The sequence below is a fragment of the Portunus trituberculatus genome, chromosome 50 (genome assembly GCF_017591435.1).
Source record: "Portunus trituberculatus isolate SZX2019 chromosome 50, ASM1759143v1, whole genome shotgun sequence".
Classification (NCBI taxonomy): domain Eukaryota; kingdom Metazoa; phylum Arthropoda; class Malacostraca; order Decapoda; family Portunidae; genus Portunus; species Portunus trituberculatus.
The window spans coordinates 1,429,602-1,455,000 of record NC_059304.1 but is presented as its reverse complement, the minus strand read 5'-3'; the positions used below and the strand labels follow the sequence as shown (position 1 = coordinate 1,455,000).

The following is a 25,399-nucleotide window of genomic DNA, read 5'->3' as shown; positions in this document are numbered from 1 at the left end:
TTTTTTTGCGTATATTCATTAGTTGTTTTTGCATTTTTCTCTTCCTTTCTTTATCCCTCCCTATTCATATCAACAAGTGTTTTTCTCCTTGATTCTTGATTTTTTTCGTTTTTTTTTTTTATATATATTCATAACTTTTTACATTTTTTTTTCTTCTTAATTTGTCTCTTCCTTTCCTTATCCCTCCGTATTCATATGAACAAGTAAGTACATTTCCTAAGCAGAGGTGACACATCAAACATCCTCCCCCACGCTGACACAAGAACCATTAAGAACATTGCGACACTAAGGAAGATGCGCCACTTAACATAATCCCCGTGCCACCTTAAGTCCACCCTTCAGTGCCTTCTTCAGAGCCACGAGTCCCTTCCCCACCCCTGGCCGCGTCTTTTGCCTGACGAGCGATGTGCGGCGTGTTATGTTCGCGTTTTGTGCGCGCTGATAACTCATGCTATCTCCACTTCTGGTATTTCACGGCTTGCTCATCCGTGTGTGTGTGTGTGTGTGTGTGTGTGTGTGTGTGTGTGTGTGTGTGTGTGTGTGTGTGTTTTAACCTACAGAAGACACACCCTGGCAGAGAGAGAGAGAGAGAGAGAGAGAGAGAGAGAGAGAGAGAGAGAGAGAGAGAGAGAGAGAGAGAGAGAGAGAGAGAGAGAGAGCGTGCCACACCACCTCACGTACAGCTTTCAAAGGCCTTCACCAAACTTGATGTATCCCTGTCATCCTGTACACCCCATGGGATCACAGGTGTCACAGCGGGAAGGAGGAGGGAGGGGAACGGCAGGTGACGCTCGGCTGCCCTGCTCATTGCGTGGCCTTGCCCTTTAAGTCTGTGCAGGACCGCTCACCTTGACACGGGGCCATTGCTGCTGCCTCCCCCGCCCCCTCACCACCCACCCACCCAGCCAGCCAGGTGTTACCCTACATGCTTATTTGCCCGTCACCTATAGAGGGCCGGGTGGATGGATATGTTAAACTGACAGACTACCCTTCTCTCTCTCTCTCTCTCTCTCTCTCTCTCTCTCTCTCTCTCTCTCTCTCTCTCTCTCTCTCTCTCCACACCTGCTTATATTCGAGCCGACTACACCTGCCTGTCTATTCTCCGTCCACTATCGCCTTTTAATCCTTCTCTGGTCTACCTGGCAGGCCACAAAATGGTGAACTCAATAGCATATCAGTAACTCACAAGTCACAACTACTACTTACTAATCCCTCGTCACTGATACTTAACCCCAATTCACACTAACAGCGTTCTCAAGAAGAAAGGAGAAAGAAGAGAAAAAATGTACTTCTCTAGGTATTATATCTGATACCTAGCACGTCTTTTTTTTTTTTTTTTTACTTATGTAAGACAGGAAAACTGGTCGAGGACAACAAAATTTTTAACATTTAGATGGCAGTCAGCGAACGTGGCTTAGTGAGAAAAAAAAAGGGGGGGGTGCGGAATAAATGTCTTGAAACTTCCCTCTTAAACGAATTCAGTTCATAGGTAGACAGAAATACAGAGACAGGTGGGGGAGTTCCTGAGTATACCAACAACATAAAGAGAATCACATCACCAGGACGAGAAGGATGTAAAGAGCAAGGAAGTAGAAGCATAACTGGTGAGGCTGCGATGATCTGGCAGAGAAGCAGCAGGCCACGACAACCAGCCAGACCAGTGAGAGCCGCGACACGATCCTTTAATATGCACTTCACTCATGTCAAGTCCACCTCTATTGAAGCGGGTGGGAGCGTTGAGTTGGCCTCCTTGCGTCACGCCTGCTATGAACGCCCCTTGATCATAGCCTGGTGGTGGTGAAGGTTAGATGGTGGTGGTGGTGGTGGTCTCAAGCACAGTGATGAGAGGGTGTGTTGGAGCGGTGTGTCTCATCTTGGCTTGGTTAATACGGTGTAAAGTGTGTTAGAGGGGAAACAAGTGGTGTGTGTGTGTGTGTGTGTGTGTGTGTGTGTGTGTGTGTGTGTGTGTGTGTGTGTGTGTGTGTGTGTGTGTGTGTGTGTGTGTGTGTGTGTGTGAGGTGAAAGCTAGTCAAAGACAACATAAAACGAAAAAAAGGCTCACTTAGTTGTCAGTCCCCTTGCAGGTCCTACATAGTTAGCCCCGTCCCCACAAAAAGAGGGATAAATGTCTTGAAACCTTCCTCTTAAATTAAGTTTTACTTCCCCCCAAAAAAAAAGAGGGATAAATGTCTTCAGACCTCCCTCTTAAATTAAGTTAAGTCATAGGAAGTTGTAAATACAGAAGCAGGCAGGGAGCTCCAGAGTTTACCAGAAAAAGGTATGAATGATAGAGAGTACTGGTTACTTCTTGCATTAAAGAATTGGACAGAATAGGGGTGAGAGGAAGAAAGTCTTGTGCAGCGAGGCCGCAGGAGGAGGGCAAGCATACAGTTAGCAAGATCAGAAGAGTAGCGGTAGAAGATAGCAAGAGATGCAACATTCCGGCGGTAAGAAAGAAGCTGAAGACAGTCAATTAGAGGAAGGAAATTGATGAGACGAAAAGCTTTTGATTCCATCCTATCTAGAGTTGTATGTGGAACATCTCCCCCACCAAAACATTCGAAGAGTACTCCACACATGGGCGGATGAGGCCCTTCTACAGAGTTAGTTAGTTGGCAGTTGGAGAGGATAAGAAAAACTGGCGGAGACGCCTCAGAAAGCGTAACTTCATAGAAGCTGTTTTACCAAGAGATGAGATATGAAGTTTCCAGTTAAGATTATAAGTAAAGGACGGACCGAGGATATTCATTATTGAAGAGGGAGACAGTTGAGTGTCACTGAGAGTGGATAGTTGTCTAGAAGGTTGTGTCGAGTTGGTAGATGGAGGAACTGAGTTTTTGAGACATTGAAAACTACTAAGTTTTCTCTGCGCCAATCAGAAATCTTAGGAAGATCAGAAGTCATGCGTTCTGTGGCGTCCCTGCCGGAACTGTTAACTTCCTGAAGGGTTGGTCAGTTCTGAAAAGACGTGGAAAGATGTAGGGTGGTATCATCAGCGTAGTAATGGATAGGGCGAGAAGTTTGGTTTAGAGGATTATTAATGAATAATAGGAAGAGAGTGGGTGGCAGGACAGAACCCTGAGGAAGAGTTACCGTCCACCAACAGCAATAAAACAGTCGGAGGAAACTTGAGAAAAAGTTGCAGAGAAAAACCGTAGGAGGGTAGTTTTGAGATCAAAGCTTTGTGCCAGATTCTATCTAAAGCTTTTAATGAGTCTACGGCAACAGCAAAAGTTTCACCAAAATCTCTAAAAGATGATGACCAAGACTCAGTCGGGAAAGCCAGATCACTAGTAGAGCGGCCTTGACGGAAGACATACTGGTGATCAGATAGAAGATTGTTAAGTGACAGATGTATAAGAATCTTCCTATTGAGGATAGATAATAAAAAAAAAAAAAAAACTTAACCAAGCAAGAGATTAAAGCTATAAGGCGGTAGTTTGAGGCATTAGAACGGTCACCCTTTTTAAGGACAGGCTGCATGTAGGCAAACTTCCAGCAAGAAGGAAAGGTAGAAAAAGTCAATCGACAAAGCTAGAAGAGTTTGGCTTGGTAAGGTGCAAGCACGGAGGCAGACTTTCTGAGAACAATAGAAGGGACCCCATCCAGTCTATAAGCACTGCGAGGGTTTAGGCCAGCGAGGACGTAGAAAACATCATTGCAAAGAATTTTAATCGAAGGCATTAAATAGTGAGAGGGAGGAAGAGAGGGAGGGACAAGGCCAGAATCATCCATGAAAGAGCAGTTAGCAAAGGTTTGAGAGAGGAATTCAGCTTTAGAGACAAATGTGATGGCAGTGGTGCCATCATAATGAAATAAAGGAGGGAAAGATAAAGAAGTAAAGTTACTGGAGATGTTTTTGGCCAGATGCCAAAAATTTCAAGGGGAGTTGGAGTTTGAGAGATTTTGACATTTTCTATTAATGAAGGAGTGTTTGGTGTGTTGAACTTGGCATGATTTCGGCAGAAACATAAAGCGTATCATATTCAGGTGATGGAAAGCTAAGGTACTTTTTGTAGGTAATCTATCCTGCATAGCACGAGAACGGGTTGTGTTAAACCAAGGTTTGGAAGGTCTAGGTTAAGATAAAAAGTGATGAATGTACGCCTCCATGCCAGACACTATCACCTCTGTTATGCGCTCAGCACACAGAGAGAAAACAGTAATCATTCCAGGGAAAGTCTGTGTGTGTGTGTGTGTGTGTGTGTGTGTGTGTGTGTGTGTGTGTGTGTGTGTGTGTGTGTGTGTGTGTGTGTGTGTGTGTTCCGATAAGTGTGTCACCGTGTGGGGGTCGCAAGGTACGCCGCGTAGGTCACCTTAAATTGTTGATTCGCACGTGTGTGTGTGTGTGTGTGTGTGTGTGTGTGTGTGTGTGTGTGTGTGTGTGTGTGTGTGTGTGTGTGTGTGTGTGTGTGTGTGTGTGTGTGTGTGTGTGTTTGCGTGCGTTGAGCATTCAGACCCCAGCACACACTAAGCGACACATGATGCCTCTCAAACAAGCCTCGTTTCATAAGTGCCTCTCTAATCAGTCACACACGTGGAAAGAACCAACACTAAAATAACATCCCTTCCTTCTCAGACGCACAACCACAATCACAATCACCACCACCACCACCACCACGCAGGATATGCAATGAGCCACCAGCGCCGCGAGTACTGGAATATAGGACAGCAAGCGAGCGACACTTCCATCTGAGGCAACAGGAACCAGTAAGAGAGAGCAGCAGTAGCACCAGCAGCAGCAGCAGCAAGAACACCTGGCGATGGATAGTTCCAAGGCTGCGATAAGGGTTATTGAATGCCAATACTTCAAATTACAGGGGCTGCCACTTGTTTTATAGGGACGTGATCTAACCAAGCGTAACTTAACCTAAGCCAGTTAACATTCAAGGAACTGTCACGTGTATTATAAGGACTGTCAAGAGTATTAAGGGAAGTGTCACGCTAAGGACTACCAGCTTCTTGCATGTTCTTTATGTTCTTCTATCCAAGCTGATGTATATAATAGGGTCATAAGCCTGTATTTAAAACGCTTACTGAATTTCATTAGGATTATTTTCAGAGTAAAGATGTCATTTGTGAAGTTATCAAGGGTGTTTTTTTTTTACGTAGACTTGTAGACCTATTGCTGAATCATTGCTAGGTTCGTGAAATCACCTTTGAAAACAGTAATACCTCCAAATAGAGTGCTAATGCTGCAGAACACACGGAGACATACGCTATACCACAAATAATAATTAGCTCTCATGTGTGTTTTTCCTACTGATAATGTAGAATACTGCTAAAACTATTACCACAATCATGAAAACTCTGCGAACTCCCACTCCAACCTATTAAAAGTTAAATACGGACATAATGCAACAATGGCTACACTGTTTTTCCTGCTCTTAATAGCTCTCACTCGAGCAGAAATGTTACTGTAATCATTAACCTAGCAATATTTTTTTTTCACTGATGACACAAAATACTTACTAAACTATAACTGTAACCATTAAAACATCCTTCTAAGCTCTATTACTTTTTATTCGAGCGGAGAGTTGCAATAGAAATTCTAAGCCTCGTGCTTTTTTAACACTGATGACGCGAAATGCTTACTAAACTATAACAATAATCATAAAAAACACCCTTGAAAACTCTTTAACCACCCATTATGACCCTAAACGTTGCTATAGAAATTATTAGCAAGGCTCTAATGAGTGTTTTCCCCACTGATAACACTAATTCTTACTCAACAATCACTAAAACCATAAAAAAAAAAAAACTTAAAAACTCTTTAACCTCAAACTGCGAGCGGAAATGTTGCTCTAGAGATAATCAACCCAGTAACGTGTTTTATTTTCACTGACGACGCAAAATACTCAACAATCACTAAAACCATAAAAAAAAGCATCCTTGAAACTCTTAAACCTCCAACTAGAACCTCACAAAAAAAAATTAAAGAATAACTAGATGAAACGTTAGCAAGTTCGCGACCATAATGCAACAGGCGGGGCGGCCCTTGTTCAGTGGCAGTACAGGGGAGACAAGGAGGGGAGGGAGGGTGGGAGGGAGGAAGCCCGCTAGCAGACCTTTGTTCCCTGCAGACCTTAGCCCACCACGCTCATTTCGACGTCACTCACTACTCACTCAGTCACTCACTCACTCAGCCAGCCAGCCACTCACCCCACTGCACCACCGTGACTCATGCATTCCGCTCCCAATCACACGACACGACCCATCCCTCCTCCTCCTCCTCCTTCGATAATGTCCTCCTCCTCCTCCTCCTCCTCCTCCTCCTCCTCCTCTGTTGTTGCTGTTTATATTCCTTTGTATTCTTTGTGTTCTTCCTCCTTCTACTACTACTACTACTACTACTACTACTACTACTACTAATGCAACATCTCTTACTACTACTACTACTACTACTACTACTACTACTACTACTACTACTACTACTACTACTACTACTACTACTCCTCCTCCTCCTCCTCCTCCTCCTCCTCCTCCTCCTCCTCCTCCTCCTCCTCCTCCTCCTCCTCCTCCTCCTCCAATAATGTCATAATAACCTTTCATATCCCGCATCATAATTCCATTTGCGATATTACGTACACTGCTATTAAGTCTCTGTCTCTAGCATTAATTTGTAAGTCTGTCTGTCTGTCTGTCTGTCTGTCTGTCTGTCTGTCTGTCTGTCTGTCTGAATGGAGTGAATGGTATAGAGGTGGTATTATGGTGTAGAGGTTTCATTACACCGCACCAGGACAAGTGACTGTGTGTGTGTGTGTGTGTGTGTGTGTGTGTGTAGGGGAGAGGAGGATATAGACGGTGACTATATCGTATCAGTACTGGTTAATGCAACATCTGGGGACTCTCTCTCTCTCTCTCTCTCTCTCTCTCTCTCTCTCTCTCATACATACAAACATTATCCCACTTTCCCCTCATCCCTAGTGACCGGAGGAGGTGGAGGAGAACAAGGAGAGGGAGGAGGGAAAGGACGGGGAGAAAGGGAAGGGAAAGGAAGGGGAGAGGAGGAGGGAGAGGAGGGAGAGAGGCGCACGTGGGTCTGGGCAAATCAAGGATGTGTTAGAAGGGAGAGGGAAGATACAGAGAGAAGGGGAGAGAAAAGAGGAGCAGAGGGGAACAGAGCACAGAATTGAAGTGTGAAGGGGAGATGAGAGGGATGAGGGAAGAGGGAAGAGGACACGGTTGGGCGAAGCTGGGAAGGAGAGGGTGGGAAGGGCAATACAGGACACCCACGGCACTCCCACAGGACTCGATGACACCTGCAGGATACCACAGCCATTGTCAACACGCCTAATATTCCAAGGTCCACTAGTGCTGTCCATCTCACCTCCACCTCTCGCCGCCTCTGCTTCCCGCCTGCAGGAGTCCACGCGGGTCTAGCGAAATATGAGGTGATGGAGACATTTACTAGAGGCTGCGGGACATTCAGTGCACGCTACAGTCACCACTGCTGGGAATGATAAGCAATGTTCTCCTGTTCTCCTTCCCTTCACACCCTCCACTCACCTGTACTACTACTACTACTACTACTACTACTACTACTACTACTCTCTCTCTCTCTCTCTCTCTCTCTCTCAAGGTAGATGTAGATGTCTAAAAATAACATAATAACATCCTGGTTTTCCCATACAGGTAGACATAATTAATTAGAATGAAAGGTAAAAAAGCCTGAAGAAACGAAATGCACGGCAATTAAAGATAAGACTATAGATCCCTAAAACATATGGAGACAAAACCATGAGCTTATATCAGTCCTAGCATAGTATGGCTGCGCACACACACACACACACACACACACACACACACACACACACACACACACACACACACAATGATCTCTTGACCCTGAAACTGCGCTAAAGAGGAGGAGGAGGAGGAGGAGGAGGAGGAGGAGGCAGTGGCAAGGTGTTATCCCACCCCAGCACGGCGGAAACGACTTCACCTCAACACAACATCCGCCTGCCAGCCCGTCAGCCTCCCCAACCTCCTCCTCCTCCTCCTCCTTCACCCACACTGACGTCAGCACATTCACCTACACCCACACACGCCCCGCACACCAGCACCTGCATCAATACCCATCCCCTACGCACGCCTTGCTTTCCCCCACACACACATGTACGCACATACTCAAAAATTCTACGGCATGGAACGAAAGACCCCACAAAAAAAAAGTTAAAGGATAAAAAAAAAAAAAGTTACGAGGATAAAAAAAAAAAAAAAAAATCGGGCATGCATTCACCATCGCTACGCCACGCCAGGCAGGCTTCCTCTCAAAACATTTACCGTCAGCTAACGCCCTTCCTTTCAGTCCCGCCTTTGTGCGTCTCAAGATCCCCCTCAACTCAACCCGAAGGCCGCCACTGTACCTATACGTGTCGGGCGCCTAGAATCACACAGGGCAGGACGGAAGGAAGGAAGGAAGGAACTGGTACTAAAGTCGTATTCAGAAACGCCTTGCTCTCTCAACACGACATTTTCCAAGGCCAAAGATGATTAGTTTATTTCTCAAAAGTGTTTTTCTTGCCAATATTGTAGAAAAACTCGTTAAACTGTCACTAGAACGATCAAAACACGCTCGAAAATAAGTGTAACTTCCATCAGGGCCTTTGGAAAGTAGTGGTGGGGGTGAGACGTACGTGTGCTTCACAATATGGTTCAAGCGAGTTACTTGTGCTCACTACTTGTACTCACCTGGTTGGGTTTCCGACTCTCGATGCCTTGTATATCCAGGTAGTGGAAGTGTTGGTCCACCTATAAGAGAGGGGACAAACTGGATCAGTACAGGTGTGAAGCGAAAGTTAGTGGCGTTCCGTTAAGGTGTCATTGCGTGCGTGGCTTGCCTGCCCTCACTTGCGTAACAGTTGGGTGGCTGGGTGAGTTTGCTGACACCTAAGTTTGAATTGACTCGTTCATTGACTTACGTAAGAATATTCATCGTATTTGTTGAAGAAAGGGACACTTTGCCGACACCAAGGTTTAAATTTACACGGTTATTGGCTCACGTAAAAATATTCATGATGTCTTATAGAGCAGGAAAGACATTATGCCGACACCTGCGTTTAAATCTACATACACATTGATTACCTAAGAATATTCATGGAATCTACAGTAAAGAAGGTGAGCATTATAGGAAAGTGATGTGTGTCTATGAAAAGAATAAGGTAATAAATCTCAAAACATGAAAAGTGAGACAGCGGAGGGAGATGAGTGCAGGATGCGGTGATAAAGTGTAGTACTTGAAAGGTTACTCAGAAACTTACCCTTGTGGGGACCTTGGCTGTGAGCACGAAGAGCCGGCATGATGCGAAGGCCTGCGAGGAGACACACCGTTATCAAAAGTTCAGGAAATATTAAGTCAAGAGGTTATATAAACACATACATGCACTTTGGTTATGGTTCAGAGATAGCGTCAAGTACTCTTCTAGTGTAAACTGGGAACTTATGGTTAAAAATAAACGTGGCTAAAAGAATGAAATGTCTGTTTGGATGTCAAGAATAATGAAATAAATAAATAAAAACAACTATCACAGCTACATTTTTTTCGCCCACAAATACTATTGAAAGCACTTTAAATAATTCTTTGGTCTCTTAAATAGTTTTGTGATTCCTCTACTTTCCTGTATCCATCCAAGATCTTTCTTTCCTTTTTCTTCTCTCTCTTTATTCACATAACTGTATTTTCACTTTATTTTGGTCCTGAAAATTACAGAGGAACCACGGCAAGGTAGGGGGAGAGGGATTGATATTGCAGTACTCACCAGAACCCTGTTTTCAGTCTTGTCTCCCCGAGTCTCAACCTTGACCAGAACCTTTAACGTGAGCTTAACTTTCCGTCCCAAGCACTGTCGTATGGAATCTGCAAAGGAAGGAAGACACACTAGGTAAGCTAAGGAACATTTGATTGTCCTCCTCACTCGCTGATTAATCTTTGAAAGGAAAGTTGTAAGTATATATATATATATATATATATATATATATATATATATATATATATATATAGAGACACACACACACACACACACACACACACAGAGAGAGGCGAGTAGATATAAGAATTCAAAAGACGTTATGTATAGATAGTTAAAATGGACTAACTAATATAACAAGACTAGCTGGTTAATCTCTACACTGAAAGAGTACATATATATATATATATATATATATATATATATATATAGAGAGAGAGAGAGAGAGAGAGAGAGAGAGAGAGAGAGAGAGAGAGAGACACACACACACACAGGCGAGTAGATATAATCTGAATTCAAAATGGTGGTTAACGTTATGTATAGATATGGTTGTTAAAATGGACTAACTAATATAACAATCTGACTAGCTGGTTAATCTCTACACTGAAAGTTATATATATATATATATATATATATATATATATATATATATATATATATATATATATATATATATATATATATATATATCCACAGGTGAGTGGTTTTGTTTTGAATTCTACACCATGGTTACTGTTATGTAGGATACTGTTACATTAGCTTAGTTATTTCAGACTTCTTTAGAATGAGTAAGACAACATTAGATACAATGGACTAACTTATCTTAATAGAACTTGACCAAGTCCATCATATAAAACATCTGAAATGTCTGGCTTTCATGTAGTCATCCGCCAATACCAATGTCACATTATACTATAACCTCAACCAGCTCCTATTTTATTGCTTCACGAAACTATGTAGGCCTGATCTATACATGATATCATAACAGAAGTCAATACACGAGCACTGGTGCACAAAAATTCCTCACGTGATTATACATGCCGACAAAACAACACAACCATTAGAAAACTAACTAGGATAGCTGGCCTTCATGTGACCCTTCTCTTGCACACAACACAACCAACACGACTATAATAACAAGGGTGACTGGCCTCCGTGCGGTACTACTCGCATTCTGGCACACAACATAACACAGCTCTCGTGGCAGTAGGCGGGCGGGCACACATCCGCCCCCGCCCAGGCAGTAAACTCAGGTACTGTATACACACACGCCGCCCTCACGGAACTGATTCAAGATAAACAAACATTTCAAGGCCACGCGTCCCGGCAGGCAGCCCCGAGAGGGTGATCCTGATCCTGTTGTCTCTACGATAAATATATTTCTCCATCCCAGATATTGTTTTGCTCACTGAATCAGCCAGCTCAAAGCACCGCCACCGCCTCCTACTCCTCCAGCCAGGTGAGAGGACGTTCCCTTTCCTCTCCTCCCTGCGTCGCCTGAGAACGGCACTCAATTTTTCAGCCTGTATGTTTATATCCTCGAGATGAACCGAGTCTTAGTGTTATCCAGAGGACGAAACTTTCTCTCGCGTTCAGTAACGTGGCGAGATGTACTTCATGGTTTGGAACAGAAGACCAATTTAGTTTCGTTAGCCGTATGAGTAGTTTCACACAATAACTCAACTTCTATTTATGTCAATAAGATTTTACATTAACGTGATGAAACATTTCTCAGTCTCTCAAAAGCAGTGAGGTGTAGTACTTAACTGTCTGAGTGGTTGACCTGATTGGATTTCGTTAGAGTTGCACTTATATAGACAGGGAAATAGTTTTAACCACTGGACGCTGGATAGAAAGTAGAAGAGCATATGAGGTCCTGACAGACTTGTCCAGAAGAGTTATAGTCAGGTGAGTGTATTAAAGATACTCTTATAATACGTGAATAATTTAAAACCTTGGACGTTAGATGGAAAGATTTCGAGTTGCTGAAAAAGTCTACCAAAAGGAACATAGCGAAGGTATGTTACAATTATAATACGTGAATAATTTAAAACCTTAGACGTTGGATGGAAAGATTTAGAGTTGCTGAGAAAGTCTACCAAAAGGAACATAGCGATTATATTAGTTACACTTATAATACGTAAATAATTCATAACCTTGGACGCTGGATGGAAAGTATGAGGTCCCGAGAAAGTCGAAGATTCATCAAGGATACGCAGTATTCAATACCACAACAATTATTACTTCTTATTACCTAATACTTTGTTGTGGCGGAAACAATGCCTCTACACGCATCACTACGTGTGTTAACATTATATATACAAAAACAGAACACTGCATCACCATTTCATCACTGGTATTGAAGTACGCGACCTTCCAGTGTTGCCAGGTAAAAACGTGACGTGATCTGAAAGTGACGGGACATTACAAGATTTTGCTGCCGCCCTCCTCCTCCTCCTCTTCCCCGGTCAAGGCTCCTGTGTAGGCCTCGTGGTTTAGGTACCGTTAAGTTTTCCCTGGTGAGTCTTCTCAACACAAAAGAATATGAAGGAAGAACTAACAAACAGACGTGATGCTGAGATGGAGGTGAACCAGGGACCACAATGGAAGGAAGGTAAAGGTAGAACAAGTAGCAAATGACGTAATACTAAGGAGATGGAAGAGGACGAAGACGAATGGAAGAATGAACTACATATCTACTGATAAATAAGGAAGAAGAGGAACTGTAAAAGAACAAAGGAAAGAACACTGATATGCTGAGAAGGAACACAAAGGAAGGACAAACACCAATATTCCTATGACGATATCTGTGAGGCAATATCCATTCATAACCCTATCCATAAAGTTATCTGATCCTCGTCTAACGCTGCTCCCTACCGGCTCAGCACTAACAGCCTGATCACTGAGTCTTCCCCACCCATCCATCACTTGACGTATTTCTGAACCAATTTCTTCCTAGGTTAAGAAATTTATCAAGTGGAAAAAAACATATTACTCTGCATCAAATTTTCACGGAGTTTTCACAGGTGGGAATTTACATCAGGAAGTTTACATCGAAGTTTACGTGGGTGAAGTTTATATGGAAGTTTGAAGGTGCCTGCTCTTATCCTCACGTCAGTCAAGCGGGTTATCTTAAGCTATTACCTGCCTCCCATTCCCTTCCCCCGTCCCATACCTTCCTCCACTCACTCTGCATCACGACCCTCCCTCACTACCCACCACCACCAGCCTTACCCCTACTCATCACCCGCACCTTGGCTCCTCTAATGCTGGTGCTGGTGGTGGTGGTGGTTGGGCAGGTGTGAAGTTTTGTGTTAATTGAGTACCTGTATTGGGATTTGTTGAAATGTTGAAAATTGGCTTTAACAAATTCAATCTAGTGAATATACGATTTAACCTGGAGAACTGTTGTTGTTGTTGTTGTTGTTCCTTATCATGAGACCTCGTACGTAAGTTTTGTATAGTGTTGAAATGAAAGAAACCAAAGATAATAACGAGGAGGAGGAGGAGGAGGAGGAGGAGGAGGAGGAGGAGGAGGAGGAGGAGGAGGAGGAGGAGGAGGAGGAGGAGGAGGAGAAGAACAAGAAGAACAAGAACAAGAACAAGAACAAGAAGAACAAGAAGAACAAGAAGAAGAAGTTGGAAAGAACCTCGCTAATACACCTACGTATTTCCTCTTCCTCCCATATTCACCGCACATTCCTGTTTCCCTTTCCTTTCAAACCACACACCTACCTCACACACCACACTCCTTTGTTCTCTCTCTCTCTCTCTCTCTCTCTCTCTCTCTCTCTCTCTCTCTCTCTCTCTCTCTCTCTCTCTCTCTCTCTCTCTCTCTGTGTCTATCATGCCAACCATACACTGCCTCCCTTTCCTCCTCCTCACAAGCCCTTTCCTTTCCTTCCTATACCACACACTCATAAGCCTTCCTTCCATACACCAAACACACCCATTTCCCTTTCCCCTCTCATCCACACATCCCTTTGTCACCCCTCTTCCCATACCACACACTCGTTTCCTCTTATCACTGTGTAATGTATGTTCCCAGGTCTCTTGCCGAATAAACTCATTCCTTATGACGACAAGGGCGTATCAAGTGAGGTAGCAAGGGCGTCCACGAAGGGATAGGTAAAGTAACATCTCTTTTTTTTTTCTCTCTCTGCATTCAGAAACGCTTTGCTCTCTCAACAAGACTATTTTCTAACGTCACAAATGATCAGCTGGGTTGACAAGACTTTCTAAGTGTTAATAATGTAGAAATTTTTTTTATTTGTCACTAGAACACTAAAATCATCCTTGAAAACTAGTTTCGCTTTAATTAGACCAGAGCCTCTTGAAAGCAGTGGAAGACAGATGCAGAAGTGTTTTAGAATATACTCTCTCTCTCTCTCTCTCTCTCTCTCTCTCTCTCTCTCACACACACACACACACACACACACACACACACACACACACACACTCTCTCACACACACACGGTTTTCTTCCCGTATTTGCTTAAGTCATAAAATAGCGTGGGTTTTATTTGGTCTTGTATTCTTGTACTCTTCGCCGCCTACCTGTTTGTCGTAAAAATAATAATATCGTTCTTCTTATCTTTCCCCATCTTTTGGCCTCTCTCTCTCTCTCTCTCTCTCTCTCTCTCTCTCTCTCTCTCATTGGCACTTAGCAGGAATTTCGTATTTATAGCCCCTTGCCTGACTGTTTCTCGAGTATATAGGGCCTGGCACGTGTTGGGAAGTATTGAGTTCTGAAAAATGATTAATGACTTATAGAGAAAGCTGTCCAGCATTGAAAGAAGCTAGGAAGTGAAGTAGTATGTTGATTACCTGCTGTCATCACCACACTACCCTTAGTCAGTCTCATGTTGGTGTGATAACAGGTCCCGTGAGACAACGCTAAGACCCCAGGCAGGTCCCTTAAGGGTTTCAAGTGGAATGCCATCCAGCCAGGACAACAAGTGGCACGCTGCCAACTAATGACAAAGGGAGTGGTGCCTTCTCCTCCACCCATCCTATGATCCAAATGCCTAACCATCCACATGTTCAACTATCCAGAGCTTAACCATTCAAACACTCAGCCATACAAACGTTAACACTATGAAAACATTCAACCATCCAAACACTGAACCATCCAAACACTTAACCATCCAAATGCTGAACCATCTTAACGCCTCATCATCTAAATCAGAGGTTATCAACCCTTTTCTAGTTAAGAACCCCCTGAGTTATAAGACCATCGACCCGAACCCCCAGTAATCTAACATCGAACAATATTAACTTAGTGAATGACACTAACTCAATATGCAATGGTATACTGTAAAGGATATTATCAGATCGGCCATCTAATTACCCCTGAAAACTTTCTTGCGAACCCCTAGCCTAGTGGTTTGGAAACCTCAGGTTGAGAACCGCTGACCTAAATGTTCAATTGTCCAAATCTTTAGCCATCCAAACAGTCAGCCATATAAATGAACCATCCAAACACTCAAACATCCAAACTCTGAACCATTCGAATGTTGAACCAATCCCAAATGCTCAACCATCTAAATGCTCAACCAACCAAATGTTCAACCACCCAAATGCTAAATCATCCAAACATTGAACTATCCAAATGCTCGACCATCCAAATGCTGAATCATCCAAAGATTGAGCCACCGAAACATCCAAATACTGAACTATACAAACTCTGAACCATCCAAATGCTGATCTATAAAAACTCTGAACCATCCAAATGTTCAACCATCCAAACTCTGAACCAGCCATCCTTCACAAGTCACAGCCCCCATGAACACCACACCGTTCACAAAGGTTCCCAGACTACACTAACGCCTGCCTCCCCATGCTAGGAGAGAGTCTTGCAATTCACAACACTCCCCCAAAAAACTCCTCTCACTTGTTTCTCTCAGTTTTTATTTTATTTGTTTTATCTATATTGTTTCCAGCAAGATGTGAGAGCTTTTCCAAATAACATACTATTCTGGGTTTGCCTTGAATATTAATTTGCATCTTATAATCTTGAATGAGGAAGGTGTGTGTGTGTGTGTGTGTGTGTGTGTGTGTGTGTGTGTGTGTGTGTGTGTGTGTGTGTGTGTGTGTGTGTGTGTGTGTGTGTGTGTGTGTGTTCCAAGCACTGACAGCCACCTCTCTCTCTCTCTCTCTCTCTCTCTCTCTCTCTCTCTCTCTCTCTCTCTCTCTCTCTCTCTCTCTCTACTTAATGTTACAGCCCATGTTCACCTTTAAGCATGCAACTATACACACAATTAAAAATTAATAATTGTTGCATATGAAGTTGGACAAATGATAAGCTATTGATATGTGACAGTCAATGTTCGATGTGGGTGAGTAACAGCAGAGGTGGGCCATCAGGGTGAGGGAGCAGCAGTGTGATGGATCTCAGGTGCAGCTGTCAACCAGAACACACCTGCCTACCTCCCCAACTAGCTTAGATGCACTTTCAATACCAGCCGTTCACCAAACCATGAAGTATCTCCAGGTGAAAAAACAATGTGTGTACTGTATGCACAGGAAGAAGCATGACCCAGTGAACATTAATCACTCATGAGGGCATCATACTATAATTACACCTACACATGATCCCCCACCCCCACACACACACTAACTTTCTCACCATATGAAAATTAAGTAAATGGAGTTTTAAAAAATAAGCATAGTAGACTTCAAACTGATTGAGAGATAATTAATAGTAGACACTCACCACCACCATCATCGCTATTGGCTTCTACGGTTCCACTAAAAATCAAAGATCTTCACCAATGGGGAGAGGTTATGGCTTATGGGATCTTGGCATGATCATGGGGCTTATATACACATTTTCATTCCCTTTTATGATATAGGTGAACAGGAGCTCCATCATAAGAAACGAGCTCAAATAGGTATGTAAGATATGAACCTACAATTTTTCAACTGAGCTAACATTCTAACTACATCACCACAATATACATAGAAAAACTGCTAGACAAAAGAAAAGATAAAATCATAATAATATGGAAGACAAGCAATATGCACGGCCATGTCTCCTTAAGGCCCCTTCACCCCTGACCCACGAATCACGTATGTGGCAAGGAAGTTGTTCATCCTACTCTCATCTGTCCAGCCATTCAGTGTGTTACAAGCATTAAAGAGGCACCACCCACTAGCTAAGGTGTCACTACCAAAGCTATATACCCATTAGATTCAGTAAGTACTAGAAGGGCTATGCAGTCCTGAGCATAGGTCAAGTAACAGCATACTACATTCCACAGTTTAAGATTTTTCCCTTGGTCTGACATCCTGTGATCTGCTGAGAATCTGTCAATTTGCAGGTTTTATGGAGACAGGTAACAAATCAAAGGATTTGGACTAAATGCTCACTCACAATATCTGAAGGAAATGATTGCAGACTACTTAACTTGCAGCCATTGTATTAATGCTAGTTTAATTAAAACACACATAGTAGCTTCTTCCAAGTATGTATTTAATGCCAAATATCCCACAATTATTAGTTATTTGCATATAATTAAAAGCTGAAAAAAATATTAGATGTCACTGCATAACCAAATCTATGCATGGGTGAACTTGGTGACAAGAAAGCCAGGCAAGACTTGGGTTTACTATCACACATGCTTAATGATAACACAGGAAGCCACATTGATAAAACAATGAAACTGACACACACACATCCTCCCTTTCTTTAAGGAAAATAAACACAAAAAGTTTGTTCTTTGCCTTAATGTTGGACTTCACCTCAACCTCAGAGCTGAACATACTCCCCAATTTAGGACACAATACAGTTCATCCCAACTCAAATGTTACTAAGGGTACAACTAGTTCTACCTTCCTTAGCTTCCTCTTGTAATTACTAAAACAAATCTAATTGCCTGAAGAAAGAAACAGTAATGATTTTGAGTTTAAATATTACTGATGCTGAAGCTTCAAGGAGGTTCCATATGGCAGTTGACATTTTTTTACTTCCTTTATTCATAAAACAATCCCAATCCCCACCACAAGGCAAAGAGTCTCTCCTGCCAGTCTATTGTTACCTCATCTTAATTAATTGCTCATCTTACACATTTTTATAGCATTTTGTAACTATTACTAATCTTATACATTTGCATGGTATGTATCTCTATCTATCTCTGATGCCCTGCTATCTAAAGACACATATGAATGTGGCCATGGCAGAATAGCCTTTGCCTCTCCCAATCTAAAACACCCCTTTTGCCTGTTCAATCCCTCACCCTATACAGACATCCATTTCCCACATTATCCCCTTTACCCTATCATTCTATCTTCCATTTGACCTCATAGTTCCACTCAGATACATTTTTTTTTTTCCACAAACTATTCTCTCCTCATTCCTTCAATATGGCTATACCACCTCAGTGTTTGTTTGTTTGTTTTTCCATCTATTCCATTATTGCTCACTCCACTCCATGCTGTAACAATCATATATATTTTCATTACTTCTACAATACTTCACATGCCCCTCTTGGATAACTCAAATCCTAATTACCATACTTATTTATATAAGCAATAATATATAACTAAAATCCTATCTATCATATTTATCTATAAAAGCAAACTTTACACTGAACTACTGTCTATAATATGCAATGTTTTATAGTGGTGAAACCCAGACCGTTAAAGATAATTATGTCAATAGATCAAAGTGTGTTGAAAAGTTTGATGAGCTAGATATGTACATAAAATGTTCTGGTGATAGGTTCCAACAGAATGAAGAGTTTAGCAGCAGTACAGAGAAGCAGCGACAAACAATGAGATCAATTTGTTATAAAAACAGGATATGATCAAATCAACATCAACATACAGAATAAATCAGGGAGATATGATAAGCATGTAGAGGATGAACACGGGTGACAAGAGAAGGCAATCAGCAACTTGAGTTCAATTCATTACAGACCATAATACGTGATAGACATGAATGAGAACAAGGAAGCATCGTAAGACATGTTGAAAGCCTAGGGAAAACTTCAACAAAACCTAAACATTTTGAATTAAAAATCAAATGTTTCCTTTATACATATATACGTAACATATTTTGATTCTTGACGTGAATAAAATATGTAGTTCTAAGGATCTGTAAATTGTCTATTTGAGACGATATCTATCAATATGATAATAACTAAATTTGTGAATTGTGCCAGCTTCTACTCTCCCTCATGTAAACTGTTTTATTGGTGTCTGTATGTACAGACGTTCATGCCCACCATTAATATAATTTGATGCAATTACTTTCAATGGGGTCTAATGAACATACATTATGTGCATAAACATCAATCACAGGTAGGTAGTATATATCACTGGTAAAGACACCAATTATTTCTATGGATAGTAATTTTCCATTCACAAATACAGGTCCTTCTCTTTCTTCATATGAAATGAAGATCTCTGACACTTATTGGTGCAGGAAGAAAAGCAATATATAATGTTGAAAAATGAAGAGTGTTACTATAACAACAATCATCAGCATATCAAGCTAATGGCAGAAAAGGAGAGAGAAAAAAAAACTGGAAATATCAAACAAGCAGTACAAATACAATTTTGTCATAACTCTAAGGATCTTTCTCATAACCCACCACATAACTTGCCAGCATGTTGATTCAGTTACCATCTTACAGCAATACAGATCTCACTTCCACCACTCTTGCTTTAGCCTCTCTGATTGCCAAATCCATCTATTCATACATCACTGCACATATCTGACTCACACACTCATCTCAAAACTACTACTTTCATATCCTTTCACCATAATCATTGCTGTTCCATGGATATAAAAACATTTCACTTCAATTATGTAATTACCTCTCACTCCATATAACTTCATTACCTAATAATGCTATCATAAGCTGTGTTCTTATTGCACCTTGCACCATCATTCATAAACATGACTAATGTTCATCTTCCTATCTCTACTGTGAAGGGAAGGTTTACAGCTTTACATTAGCTTCTACAGTATTACTTCAGCATAGCTTGATAAATTGCATGAATTTGTGTTTGATTTCTAGGTTTCTAAGTTTTAGATTTTTTAATGGCAATCTATCTGTCCGCATATAAAACCAGCTCATCTTCTTTCTCTCTCCACAAAGCCAGATCACCAACTTTCATTGACTGATGCACTCTATCTCTATTTCCTTGTTCTTCATGCACAGCATTCAAGCAAAATCATTTATGTGGTAAAGTACAAATGCTGAATATTTTCATCAAATCCAGAATCAAAAGTAGAAAATCTTGTGCAGCAAGGCCATGGGAGGAGGGGAGACATACAGTTAACATGAAAATAATGATAGATGATAGCAAGAGATGCAACACTGAGATGATGAGAGGGAGGCTGAAGGTAGTCAGTTAGAGGAAAGAACTTGATAAGACAATATGCTTTAGATTCTATCCTGTCTAAAATAGCAATATGAATGAAACCACCCTATAAATGTAAAGCATACTCCATACATGGATGGATAAGGTCCCTATATAGTTAGCAACCACGGGGTGAGAAAAACTGACAAGAATGACTCAGAAAGCCCAACATCATTGAAGTTTTGGCTAGAGATGAGATATAAAGTTTTGTGTTTAAAGAACGTAAAAGATAGACTGAGGATGTTCAGCAAAGATGGGGACAGTTGATTGTCATTGAAGAAAAGGATTAGCTATCTGGAAGGTTGATAAGTTGATAGATGAAGGAATTGAATTTTTGAGGCATTGAACAATATCAAGTTTACTCTGCTCTAGTATGAAATTTTAGAGAGCTCCAAGGTTCTGCAAATAACCATAAAAATCTACTACAACAAAACTTTCCCACAGGTTAATGAAGCAAACTATTCAGAGGCTATGTTCAAATCAATGGGATGAACAAGTGAATAAATTTAACATTATTTGTTTCCTTTATATTAACTTCTATTTTCCACAAGTACCAGTAACTACAGAACTTAGAGACTATCACTATGAGATACACTCCCTCTTGCTCTTAAGAGATCCTACCATTTATATGTAGTGCATAATTCATTTTTACATAATCTGGAGAGAGAGAGAGAGAGAGAGAGAGAGAGAGAGAGAGAGAGAGAGAGAGAGAGAGAGAGAGAGAATGTGGACAAAGTTCACATTATCACCTTAAAATTGAATAGTGGAAAGAAATTTTCCAACCCCTCCACACCACCATCTTTTCCACCCACATCACACCACACCACATGCTCAACCCACTACACATCCCCTCTTCCTCCTTCATCCCACCCAATGCACCTACAACACTGCCTAATCCAACCCCTCCTCCTCCACCCGCTGCATCTTTTCAATCCACTCCCCTCTTCCTATTACCCATCTCCATTAAGCAGGCCCTCAGCACTCCCACCCTTGTACCTGTTCAGCCTGCACGGGAAAATCACCTGCCTGCCTGCCTCATCTCCTCGACCTGACCACCTCCTCCTCCATCCTGGGAGATGACCAGCCCGGCCAGTGCGGGTCATGGGAGGCTGGGCTGAAAATGGGCTGTGGCTACCTCTTCCCCAGCCCCATACATCCCCCAGGGTCAAGCCACAGGGGCAACACACATCAGCAGGGCACGGGAAGGCAAAATCTTGGTTCGATTTCCCTTCCTGCCAAGTATTGTTTACATTTCAACATCACCATTTAAATACCTACCACTCAGCTCCCGGGTGATTATATTCCTCCCGCTCATCTTCACGGCTTGGTACGCACACTAGAAACACTTCACGACATCCTACACCATTCCGTATATGGTTCACTTCGTTGTAAAATATAAAGAACGGTGTGTACGAGTAAAAAAGGAGAGCGGCTCAAACAGGAGTGTCTGCCTCACTACGCCATGCTGGTGACGTCACGGCGGCGCTGCCAAACGTGCCTCCGCTGCCCTCAATATTGATCACAAAAACATCATTTTAACTTATATACTCCAGCATCACCACACATACACGGTGACATCAATATTTCCTACACCTCGTTCCAAACTGATAATAAACGGTTATATATCATATTATACTATATGGCACCCGTCTCGATGTGTGAGACTTGCATAGGAATTATTCCAAGAATGATTCACGAATGACTAGGGTTCATTCATGTGCTCATCAGTTATAGGATGAAATACAACTCACACTGTATTGATTATCTACAACCCCACTCATTCTGCACCTTTGTTTTCACTCAGTCAAGGGATGTGAGGACTGTCAGGTGAAACTATGCGTCGGCGCCAAAAATTTTCTCTCTAAACGCAATTACGAGTACTTCTCATTAAAACATTTAGATTATACCTTCCACGTCTTTAGAGGATCGGAGGCAGTCCATGATGCTACAAATTCATAGCTCGTCACGGCACGACGTCTTAACTGAAGTTTATAGTGGCACTGCTATTACTATCTATCTGACGCTATCACCATCTAATCCTTATCAGATATTCATGTTACGCCATTTTTTCCATAATGAAATCATCACACACACACACACACACACACACACACAGAGAGAGAGAGAGAGAGAGAGAGAGAGAGAGTTCTTCGAGCTATTCAACATTACCTACCTATTTACAAATATCTGCTTTTGAAGAACTATAAGAAAGAATCACGTCATTCTAAGCAGTAAGAGAGTTAACTGATAAATTTTCTTTCTCTGCCAGACACTGTTGGCCTATATTTTTACATGCTTTTACTTTTTCATAAGGTATTTTCCTCAATGATTAGACAAAATCTTTGCTAAACCGTCACTAGAACCAAGGAAATACTTTAAAAAAAATAACATCCACTGGAGTCTTGGTTGGAAATTAGACGGAAAACAATTGTGAACATCATGACAATGCAAAAGGAAACCCACAAGATGACTCTCTCTCTCTCTCTCTCTCTCTCTCTCTCTCTAACTGTACGATTTGTTTGGCACCCACTGCTGATTAAAATTAATAATAAATAAATAATGAATGACTATTATCGAATTGCGGAGTGCGGACATCAGGGAAGAACGGAAGTGTTGATTTTATAAGCCTTGCTCTTAGATGCTCGCAACACTTGGCACACTGACCATGACCTGGCCGGGATGGACGGGATGACCGCCGTGCAGGAAAACAGGTCATCGCAAGCCTGAGGAAAAGTGAGAGTGTGCAGTATGTATCACTGTGTAAGAAACGTTTCCTCTGTGTCAGTATAAAGTGTGATACGCTACATTTCTCTTCCTTCTGCTCGTCACCAAACCTCCCGCCTGTCTTCCAACACACACACACACACACACACACACAGCTTTCAACTCCCAGGATTTCCTGTTATTCGCCAAAGCACCTCGTGTTTAGTGTGAACTGTGCATTGTCCACCGTGCCCGTAAAACGCGTCTGCGTCTCATATATATATATATATATATATATATATATATATATATATATATATATATATATATATATATATATATATATATATTAATTCATTTAATTTAATTTTATTTATTTATTTATTTTTATTTATTATTTATTTATTTATTTTTTTTCATTCTCTCAACCCGTAACCAATGTAGCTATACGTTTGTAACACTAACGTGTGGGACCCAACATTCGCGTGTTTGACCCAAATATAAAAGCGCAAATGTACTTTAATCGGATTACATGAAGATCCACCATCCAGACTTGCCAACTTAAAGATCCACCATCCAGTTTTACTGTTTCCCACTTGATGATCCACCATGCAGTCTTACTTAACCTTAATTAACTAATATCCACCATCCCACTATAGCAGGCCAGTCGGTGCTGTGACACTGCCAGATCGTTCCTGGGTGATTTTTTTTTTTTTTTCCTGGGAATGGTTTGGAGTCGAGAGCAATTTGGCACGATAGGAATAAAATCGCTCCCTGCACCCAACTTGCTCCTGAGAACAATTTCGACGAAAATCAGCAACTGTTTGAAATTTTATTGAGTTTATGGAGTTCGATTGACAAATTACCATTGCTTAGTTGTCTGTGGAATTATCTATTGATATGAATGGAACAAACAAATAAAAGTATATTGAGTGATGAAAGAGCAACAAAGCTTACTCCAAGAGCGAGTGAGTCCCACATCACTGTAACGTAGTACACTTCTATTGTACTGCTACTAGTAATCAAAATTAATGTCATGTTTAGAGTTTACTCCTGGCAATTTCGTTGTGTTTCTTCTTGTACTTATACCATTATCCATGTAACCTCAGCGAGGCAGTTTGCTATTTATACAAATTTGTCTTGTAGTTTCAATGTTTCATTGAAACTGCTAAAATTGTTATTGTGGAATAGTGACTGCAGAGGCAAAAATGCACAGATGAATGTTTGCCGACGGGAGGAAACATCTGTCTATGATCATAAAATTTCAGTTGTTGCGAGGAGATACGACAATGTTAGACCTACCCAACACAAGAAATTCTATTTTTTTTTTTCATAATATGTTGTCTTATGTGAACTATAAAATAGGAATTACATACTTAAGCCCAATGGTGTTCTATTTATTTGCTTTGTAATCGAATATGAGAAAACGACGGTTAACTAACATGAAACAAAAATCTGTTGAGAAAGGTGTCCCCCGCATTTACCCAGTGTTCACTGTTCAGTGTTCAGTGCCACACTCGGCAATGCATCGTGAGGGAATGATATCAAATAAGCTGTGCCAAAGTGTCTTATACAGATCCAATGGTTTGCCAGAAACGTAGGAAGTTAGGCAAAGTTTGAAGTGCACACCAGGTATAAAATGGATAAAGATCAAGGAGTTTACTCTTGTTACTCAAGGAAAGGCAAGTGGTAGGAAACAAGTAGGCATTAGGTGAGGGTAGGTAATAATGACGTGTATGATGGCTCCATACTGGATCACTTCACCTCTCGTCCTCTTTTCCCTCCTTAACTTCATCCTTCTGTTTGTTTAAAAGATATTTGCTTAAAATATGCCTGATAAGATCTGAAATGTTTAGTAAATAGTCTAACGATTATTTATATGGCAACTTTCACATACACTCACGTCACAAACACGCTGTGTGCTGGAAGAGAGTCGCCCGACACAAGTTACGTGCTCTTGATTCCCCATTATGCTGCTATCATCTGCTAGTGCCTTTGTAAGTCCATATTATATCAATTCTTATAGATATCATGCAGCGCTCCCAATCACTTAACGGTATCAAAACACAACATGCATGGGGAGAGAGACATTACTGAATTTTGGCCACACCCGATCACAAATACACCCACACCATGAACTAATGAGCATAACAAATCCTACCTCACACCGCAGCATCCCCCGCGGCTGCATGAGCTAACCACCCCTCTGCGATATGATAGTAACAAGGGAATCGCAATGCCTAGTTCGTTTTCACTTTAATGAGGCACGCACTATCATTGTAGTTAGCACTCGTAACACTTAACTTTACTTTAACTTTGTATGAGTTTCGCTTGCCTTCCAGATTATAGACAACTCGCTCATTATGTCAGTCATTCAATGAATAGCCTGTTTCCTCAAGTTATCGATAACAGCCATTAATTTACAGCTCTCCCCGGCCGTTCTTTTACCGTTCTCTTCTCATCCCGCCATTCTTTAACCGGTGCACGTCCTTCTTTACATAATGATATGTTCTTAAAAAGGCTCGTTGCCTGTTTTGACACACACACACACACACACACAGCTGGAGATAGACGAA

General features: G+C 41.6%; 1 protein-coding gene across 31 annotated transcripts in view; it reads right to left on the bottom strand.

Moving 5' to 3' along the window:
* LOC123500185 (F-actin-uncapping protein LRRC16A-like) overlaps window positions 1–22,132 on the bottom strand; it is a 143,742-nt gene extending 121,610 nt beyond the window's left edge. For 17 of the 31 annotated variants that reach the window (XM_045248934.1, XM_045248928.1, XM_045248935.1 and 14 more), the window contains exons 1-4: window positions 21,399–21,607; window positions 9,762–9,859; window positions 9,264–9,314; window positions 8,695–8,754 (exon numbers count right to left, since the gene is read on the bottom strand). In XM_045248934.1, coding sequence (XP_045104869.1) covers window positions 8,695–8,754; window positions 9,264–9,314; window positions 9,762–9,859; window positions 21,399–21,435 — 246 coding nt within the window. In that variant the 5' untranslated portion in view covers window positions 21,436–21,607. Of the gene's footprint in view, window positions 1–8,694; window positions 8,755–9,263; window positions 9,315–9,761; window positions 9,860–21,398; window positions 21,609–22,027 lie in introns of those variants that run through there. The other 14 variants (XM_045248942.1, XM_045248947.1, XM_045248939.1 and 11 more) reach the window with 4 other exon arrangements.
* Between the last annotated feature and the right edge of the window lie 3,267 nt (window positions 22,133–25,399).